At 51.2% G+C, this 9087-nt stretch overlaps 1 protein-coding gene across 1 annotated transcript; it reads right to left on the bottom strand.

Annotated features, from left to right (window-relative positions):
• Positions 1-1016: 1016 nt before the first annotated feature.
• On the bottom strand, positions 1017-4415 carry LOC132237388 (BUD13 homolog). The gene is given in 3 exon segments (XM_059701826.1): positions 1017-2201; positions 2204-2761; positions 3962-4415. Coding segments are annotated over 3 exon segments (1854 nt in total). The 5' UTR covers positions 4398-4415; the 3' UTR covers positions 1017-1341.
• Positions 4416-9087: the final 4672 nt, after the last annotated feature.

Genomic DNA, 9087 nt, shown 5'->3' with positions numbered 1-9087 from the left:
ATAAAAAAATGGGCAAAGGACCTAAATAGACACCTTTCAAAAGAGGACATCCAGAAAGCCAAGAGACATATGAAAACATGCTCAAAGTCACTAATCATCCGAGAGATGCAAATCAAAACAGCAATGAGGTACCATCTCACACCTGTCAGACTGGCTATCATCAACAAATCAACAAACGACAAGTGCTGGAGAGGATGTGGAGAAAAAGGAACACTTGTGCACTGCTGGTGGGAATGCAGACTGGTGCAGTCACTATGGAAGACAGTATGGAGTTTCCTTAAAAAACTGAAAATGGAACTCCCATTTGACCCTGTGATCCCACTTCTAGGAATATATCCCAAGAAACCAGAAACACCAATCAGAAAGGATATATGCACCCCTATGTTCATAGCAGCACAATTCACCATAGCTAAGATCTGGAAACAGCCTAAGTGCCCATCAGTAGATGAATGGATTAGAAAACTGTGGTACATCTACACGATGGAATACTATGCTGCTGTAAAAAGGAAGGAACTCTTACCATTTGCAACGTCATGGATGGAACTGGAGAGCATTATGCTAAGTGAAATAAGCCAGTCAATAAAGGAAAAATACCACATGATCTCACTCATTCATGGACAATAGAGACCATTATAAACTTTTGAACAATAATAGATACAGAGGCAGAGCTGCCTCAAACAGATTGTCAAACTGCAGCGGGAAGGCCGGGGAGGGTTGGGGGGCAGGAGGTAGGGGGGTAAGAGATCAACTAAAGGACTTGTATGCATGCATATAAGCATAACCAATGGACATAAGACACTGGGTGATAGGGGAGGCTAGGGGACTGTCTAGGGCGGGGGGATAAAATGGATACATATGTAATACCCTTTGTAATACTTTAAGCAATAAAAAAAAAAAAAAAAAAAAGAAAAGCCGGGGTCCCCTTGCAAAGCCAGGTCCTGCTCTCCCTCGAAAAGCCGGGGGCTCGCTCACTCTCCCTCGAAAAGCTGGGGTCTTGCTTTCCCTTTTTGTTTAAAAAATAAATAAATGTATGTTTATTAAAAAACCTAACCAAGAACAAACCCTGGGACACTAGAAATCAACGTTTCTTCTGAAAGCCAGCTACAACCGCCAGTGCAGGCACACCTGAGAAATTACAGGTGCCTCAGTCCAAACATCAGGTTTCAAATATTCTTCTATCCAAATGGTGAAATTCTTCTCCAGTGGTTCAAAACTAGCATTCAAAGAGTTGCTGGTGTGTGTGGGCCCTGATTATTAGCACAGATAGCTTTTACAGCTAGACATCTGGCTGGTCTGTGTCCAGTACCACAAACTCCAGGAACCCCCACAGCCTCAGAAAAGTTACATATCTTCGACACTCCACTTGTAGGCAAGTTCCTGCACCGCCTTCTTGCTGGCAAGCCGGGCAAAGCGTTTCTGTTCAAATCCATTGGATCTGTCCACTCCATCCCAATGATACCCAGGCCAGATATTCAATCTGTTGGGAGGAGGTTCTGGGCCACTGTAGCGAGGTCTCACTTTCTTATCCTTATTCTCCTTGGCCTTATTCTTCTTGATAAAGTTGGCCATGGGGTCCCCCTCCCTTTCTTGTTCACTCAGCATCCGATCCAGATCTTCATCATCAATACAGCGGGCCAGGGGCTTCTGCATTTCCTTTATTGCATCCTCCACATTTTGTTGCTGCTGCCGGCTCTGGGCAAGCCCTTTTCCCCACTTGGCATGCAGCTCATCTCTCTGTGAGTCCTTCTCTGCTCTTCGCCTCTGCTCTAAACGTTCCAGTTTCAAATTCCTCTTACGACCAGACTTATCTCGAAATAGGGTTTCAGCATATTGGAACTCAGCTTCAAATGCCATGGCTTCTTGGTCCTGTTCCTGGAGTTCCCGCTGCTCTCGCTGTATGTCAGGTAACACCAACCCAGTTTTAGCCCCAGGATACATGTGTGCAGCCTTCTTTCCCAGCGACTGAGTCCTTCGAGGTGGAGACAGTTCTGAATCAGAGGCTTTCCGACTGTCCCCTGGGTAGGAGGAAGAGCCCAACGTGTGACTGTGACGTCTTCGAGGTGACGAACTCGTATGAAGTTTCCTACGGCTGGGTGGAGAGCCTTTAGAACCATGCAGTTTATTTCCATAATGAAATGTGGCTTGCCGTTTTCGTGGCGGAGAGAGGTCTGAGTCACATTCATACTTGCTGCTCCTCGGACGGAGGGCTGAGAGGGTCCTGGCACCTCCCGATGTGGAGGAGTTTTGCTAGAGGCTCTTTCTGGGGCGTTACTGCCTTCGGTTCTGTGCAGTGAATGAGGAACATTAGGAGGCGAATCAGGGGAGTCGTGACGGGCCCTCCTGAGCTTTGATGTGGCCGAGGATTCCGGAGGCCTTCTAGGTTGAGAGGTGTCCGGGGAGCTGTGACGGGCCTTTCTCTGAGGAGGAATATCTGAGGAACTGTGATGGGCCCTCCGAGGAGGAGATGGATCTGGTGTGTCATGACGGGCCCTTCTAGGAGACACACCTGAAGGACGATAATGCTTCCTGAGCAGAGAGGGATCCGGTGCATCATGATGGGCTCTCCCAGGCGGAGAAGGGTCCGGGGAGTCATGGCGGACCCTCCCAGGGGGAGAAGGATCCGGGGAGTCATGGCGGACCCTCCCTGGGGGAGAAGGATCCGGGGAGTCATGGCGGACCCTCCCTGGGGGAGAAGGATCCGGGGAGTCATGGCGGACCCTCCCAGGCGGAGAAGGATCCGGGGAGTCATGGCGGACCCTCCCTGGTGGAGAAGGATCCGGGGAGTCATGGCGGACCCTCCCAGGCGGAGAAGGATCCGGGGAGTCATGGCGAACCCTCCCAGGTGGAGAAGGATCCGGGGAGTCATGGCGGACCCTCCCTGGGGGAGAAGGATCCGGGGAGTCATGGCGGACCCTCCCAGGGGGAGAAGGATCCGGGGAGTCATGGCGAACCCTCCCAGGTGGAGAAGGATCCGGGGAGTCATGGCGGACCCTCCCAGGGGGAGAAGGATCCGGGGAGTCATGGCGGACCCTCCCTGGGGGAGAAGGATCCGGGGAGTCATGGCGGACCCTCCCAGGGGGAGAAGGATCCGGGGAGTCATGGCGGACCCTCCCAGGCGGAGAAGGATCCGGGGAGTCATGGCGGACCCTCCCAGGCGGAGAAGGATCCGGGGAGTCATGGCGAACCCTCCCAGGGGGAGAAGGATCCGGGGAGTCATGGCGGACCCTCCCTGGGGGAGAAGGATCCGGGGAGTCATGGCGGACCCTCCCTGGGGGAGAAGGATCCGGGGAGTCATGGCGGACCCTCCCAGGCGGAGAAGGATCCGGGGAGTCATGGCGAACCCTCCCAGGTGGAGAAGGATCCGGGGAGTCATGGCGGACCCTCCCTGGGGGAGAAGGATCCGGGGAGTCATGGCAGACCCTCCCTGGTGGAGAAGGATCCGGGGAGTCATGGCGGACCCTCCCAGGCGGAGAAGGATCCGGGGAGTCATGGCGAACCCTCCCAGGTGGAGAAGGATCCGGGGAGTCATGGCGGACCCTCCCAGGGGGAGAAGGATCCGGGGAGTCATGGCGGACCCTCCCAGGGGGAGAAGGATCCGGGGAGTCATGGCGGACCCTCCCAGGGGGAGAAGGATCCGGGGAGTCATGGCGAACCCTCCCTGGGGGAGAAGGATCCGGGGAGTCTTGGCGGACCCTCCCTGGTGGAGAAGGATCCGGGGAGTCATGGCGGACCCTCCCAGGGGGAGAAGGATCCGGGGAGTCATGGCGGACCCTCCCAGGGGGAGAAGGATCCGGGGAGTCATGGCGGACCCTCCCAGGGGGAGAAGGATCCGGGGAGTCATGGCGGACCCTCCCAGGCGGAGAAGGGTCCGGGGAGTCATGGCGGACCCTCCCAGGGGGAGAAGGATCCGGGGAGTCATGGCGGACCCTCCCAGGGGGAGAAGGGTCCGGGGAGTCAGGGCGGACCCTCCCAGGGGGAGAAGGGTCCGGGGAGTCATGGCGGACCCTCCCAGGTGAAGAAGAGTCCGGGGAGTCATGGCCGGAATGCCCGTGTGAAGGTAGATCCTCAGTGTGACCTCCCAGAAGCTTCCATTTGGCACTGGAACGAAAGGTTTCCATCTGCTTTACCTCTTCTGGCCGCTCATCCACAAACTCAGCCACCACCGGCAAATCTCCATCATCTTCCTCCTCCTCCTTTTCGGGTTTAGTGGTGGAGATAGATGTCCAGCTCACATCATCATCCACAATCCGCATTCCCTTGCCGCCGGCACCGCCAGGCTCAGGCCGCTTTTTGCTACGCTTGAGAATGGACTCGGAACCCGCAGGGCCGCTGGCCTCGGACCCGGACAAGTAGCGCTTCAGGTACTCGGCCTTGGAGAACAGCGGGGCTGCCGCCATGGCAACGCGGGGCGGGGCGACGGCCACTCTCACTTGAAAAGCCACAGGCGCCCTGGAGAAGCTGGGAAGGCCCCCGCAGGCGAAGGCGATGCAGGAGAAAGGGAGAGGGTCCTGGGGCTGGGGGGCGGGGAGGGGGTGGCAGCTGAGGATCAAGCGTCTCTCTCCCTCCGGTTCCTGTGAGAAACGGCCTACTGCTCCCAGGAGCAACTGACGTCCCTCCTTGACCACCTGTGAACCACGACGTTCCTGGCTTCACGAAGGGACTCTATCTCAGAGCTTCAGGCGGCGGCCGGCCGGGGGCACTGCAGCCCGCGCACCTTCCAGAAGCGGAAGGAAGGCCCACCTATATCTTTTTGAAAAAGGTCTCTCTCTCCCCTCCCACTCTGGAGTTGGTTGTCTTACCAACAAAGCCCTGGGCTGCAGTGAGGGAGACTTATATACGCCGAGGCGGGAGGTCTGAGCCAATCAGAAGTCACGCTAGAGCCGCTCGCCCATTCCGGCGCTGTGATTGGTGGATTCCCGGTGGAAGAGCCAGCCGTGGCTCCGCCCCCGCCCGCCAGCGCCAAACAATCTTCGCCTGGCGGTCCAAGGAGCAAAACCGCTCCCCAAGTCGCTCTCCTTCCCTCTCTCCCATCCGGGCGTGGGCGGGAGGGGTCCGGGCGGCGCCGGGGCGGGGGGCAGCGAGGACTTGGCGCCCGGGCCCGCGGGTCCGGACACCCGGGGGGCCGGCGGCGGCGACGGCGGGGACTGCGGCGACGACTCTGGACGCCAGCCAGGCCCCTCCCGTGGATCGCCCCAGCTGCCGCGGGCGTTGCGGCCGCCCTGGGGAGCCCGGCGGGTGGCCGGTCGCGCCCCTGGTTGCGGCGTGGTTCACCCCCTCGCCGCTCCTGGCCGCGCGCGCCGGTCACCCCCCGCCGGGCCCGCGGTTCTGCATGGCGACTCGCCTCGCCTCCGCCGGCCGGCGCCTAGCAGCGGACTTAGAACTGGTGCGGACCAGGGGAATCCGACTGTTTGGTTAAAACAAAGCATCGCGAAGCCCGCGGCGGGTGTTGACGCGACGTGATTTCTGCCCAGTGCTCTGAATGTCAAAGTGAAGAAATTCAATGAAGCGCGGGTCAACGGCGCGAGTAACTAGGACTCTCTTAAGGTTGCCAAATGCCTCCTCATCTAATTAGCGACGCGCATGAATGGAGGAACGAGATTCCCACTGTCCCTACCTACTGACTCTCCAGCGGAACCACAGCCAAGGGAACGGGCTCGGCGGAATCAGCGGGGAGAGACGACCCTGTTGAGCTGACTCTACCCTGGCAGGTGAAGAGACGTGAGAGGTGTAGGATGAGTGGGAGGCCCCGGCCCCCTTCCCTGAGTCCCCGAGAGGGGGCGGGGAGGGGGGCACGCCGGCCAGCCTTGCGGGCTGCCAGTGAAATACCACTGCTCTGATCGATTTTTCACTGACCCGGTGAGGCCTGGGGGGGGGGGAGGGGGCAGGGGGCAGTGGAGTGGGCGAGCCCCGAGGGGCTTTCGCTTCTGGCGCCAAGCACCGGCCCTGCGCGACCCGCTCCAGGGACAGTGCCAGGTGGGGAGCTTGACTGGGGCGGTACACCTGTCAAAATGCTGACAGAATACTTTTTATTTTATTTCTTTATTTTTTCTTTATTTGATTTGGTAGACCGGGAGCAGGGGCGGGGCAAAGAGCAAATAAATGTTGACAGAATACATTTTTCTTTCTTTCTTTCTTTCTTTCTTTCTTTCTTTCTTTCTTTCTTTCTTTCTTTCTTTCTTTCTTTCTTTCTTTCTTTCTTTCTTTCCTTCCTTCCTTCCTTCCTTCCTTCCTTCCTTCCTTCTTTCTTTCTTTCTTTCTTTCTTTCTTTCTTTCTTTCTTTCTTTCTCTCTCTCTCTCTCTCTCTCTCTCTCTCTCTCTCTCTCTCTCTCTCTCTCTCTCTCTCTCTCTCTCTCTCTCTTTCTTTCATGTACAGCCCGCATAAAATGGTACATGCTTATCATGAATCCACATTTACAATTTATTTATTTATTTATTTATTTATTTATTTATTTATTTATTTATTTTGTCTTTTATTATTTCTTTCTTTCTTTTTTTATTTTTATTTTTTTTATTAGTTAAGGTATTACAAATGTGTCCTCATCCCCCCCATTAACCCCCACAACCCCCCCCCCCACACACACACACACACTCATGCTCCCATCCCCCTGTTGTCCATGTCCATTGGTTTGGCTTATATACATGTATACAAGTCCTTCAGTTGATCTCTCCCTCTTACCCCCGCCCTCCCCTACTTTCCTTCTGGGGATTGATAGACTGATCGCTGTTTCTCAGTCTTTGGGTCTGTCCCTTTTCATCAGTCTATGTTGTTCTCTATAATCCACAAATGAGTGAGATCATGTGGTATTTATCTTTCTCTGACTGGCTTATTTCACTTAGCATAATGCTCTCCAGTTGCATCCAAGCTGTTGCAAAAGGCAAGAGTTCCTTTTTTTTTTTTTTTACTGCAGCATAGTATTCCATTGTGTATATGTACCACAGTTTTCTAATCCACTCATCTGTTGATGGGCACTTAGGCTGTTTCCAAATCTTAGCTATGGTGAAATGTGCTGCTATGAACATAGGGGTGCATATATCCTTTCTGATTGGCGTTTCTGGTTTCTTGGGATATATTCCTAGTAGTGGGATCACTGGGTCAAATGGGAGTTCCATTTTTAGTTTTTTGAGGTAGCTTCATACTGTTCTCCACAGTGGCTGCACCAGTCTGGATTTCCACCAGCAGTGTAGAAGGGTTCCTTTTTCTCCACATCCTCTCCAACACTTGTTGTTTGTTGATTTGTTAATGATAGCCATTCTGACAGGTGTGAGATGATAACGCATTGCCGTTTTGATTTGCATCTCTCGTATAATTAGTGACTTTGAGCAGGTTTTCATATGTCTTTCGGCCTTCTGTATGTCCTCTTTCGAAAAGTGTCTATCTAGGTCCGTTGCCCATTTTTTTATTGGATTGTTTATCTTCCTTTTGTTAAGTTTCATGAGATCCCTGTAAATGTTGGAAATTAAACCCTTATCGGTGGTATCATTGGCAAATATGTTCTCCCATGTAGTGGGTCTTCTTGTTGTTTTGTTGATGGTTTCCTTTGCTGTGCAAAAGCTTTTTATTTTGATGTAGTCCCATTTGTTTATTTTCTCTTTAGTTTCCATTGCCCTAGGAGCATTATCAGAGAAGAAATTCCTTCGGCATATGTTTGCGATTTCGCTGCCTGTGGATTCCTCTAGTATTTTTATGGTTTCCCGTCTTACGTTTAAGTCTTTTATCCATTTTGAGTTTATTTTGTGTATGGTGTGAGTTGGTGGTCTAGTTTCATCCTTTTGCATGTATCTGTCCAATTTTCCCAATACCATTTATTGAAGAGACTGTCTTGACTCCATTGTATGCTCTTGCCTCCTATGTCGAATATTAATTGGGCATAGTGGTTTGGGTCGATTTCTGGGGTCTCTATTCTATTCCATTGATCTATATGTCTGTTCTTGTGCCAGTACCAAGCTGTTTTAAGAACAGTGGCTTTGTAATACAGTTTGATATTTGGTATTGAGATCCCACCTACTTTGTTCTTTCTCAGGATTGCTGCAGCTATTCGGGGTCTTTTTTTTATTCCAGATGAAATTTTGGAACGTTCGTTCTAGATTTGTGAAATATGCCGTTGGTAATTTAATGGGGATTGCATTGAATCTATAAATTGCTTTGGTAGTATGGACATTTTGATGATGTTGATTCTACCAATCCATGAACACGGTATATTCTTCCATCTGTTTATATCTTCCTCTATCTCTTTTTTCAGTGTCCTGTAGTTTATGGCATATAAGTCTTTTACCTCCTTAGTTAAGTTTATTCCTAGGTATTTTAATTTTTTTGGTGCAATGGTAAATGGGATTGCTTCTATAGTTTCACTTTCTGTAAGTTCACTATTGCTGTAAAGAAATCCCATGGATTTCTTAGCATTAATTTTTTATCCTGCTACATTGCCGAATTCATTTATTAAGTCTAATAATTTTTTGATGGAGTCTTTAGGGTTCTCTAAGTACAGTATCATGTCATCTGCAAATAAGGACAGCTTTACTTCTTCTTTTCCAATCTGGATGCCTTTTATTTCTTCTTCGTGTCTGATCGCACAGCTAGTACTTCCAGTACTATGTTGAACAGGAATGGTGAGAGGGGGCATCCCTGTCTTATTCCTGTTTTTAGGGGGAATGGTTTTAGTTTTTGCCCATTGATTATGAGGTTGGCTGTGGGTTTGTCATATATGGCTTTTATTATGTTGAGGTATGATCCCTCAATTCCTATCTTGCTGAGAGTTTTTATCAAGAAAGGGTGTTGGATTTTGTCAAATGCTTTTTCCGCATCAATTGATATGACTGTGTTTTTTTTCTCTCAATTTGTTTATGTGATGTATCACATTTATTGATTTGCAGATATTGTACCATCCTTGCATCCCTGGGATAAATCCTACTGGGTCATGGTGTATGATCTTTTTGATGTACTGCTGGATCCGATTTGCTAGGATTTTGTTGAGGATTTTGGCATCTATGTTCATGAGGGATATTGGCCTATAATTCTCTTTCATTGTATTGTCTTTATCTGGTTTTGGAATTAGGGTGATGCTGGCTTCATAGAATGAGCTGGGAAGT

Source organism: Myotis daubentonii, chromosome 6, assembly GCF_963259705.1.
Source record: "Myotis daubentonii chromosome 6, mMyoDau2.1, whole genome shotgun sequence".
In the NCBI taxonomy this organism is placed as follows: Eukaryota; Metazoa; Chordata; class Mammalia; order Chiroptera; family Vespertilionidae; genus Myotis; species Myotis daubentonii.
The sequence above is the reverse complement of the archived record's forward strand: the minus strand, read 5'-3'. Positions and strand labels throughout refer to the sequence as shown.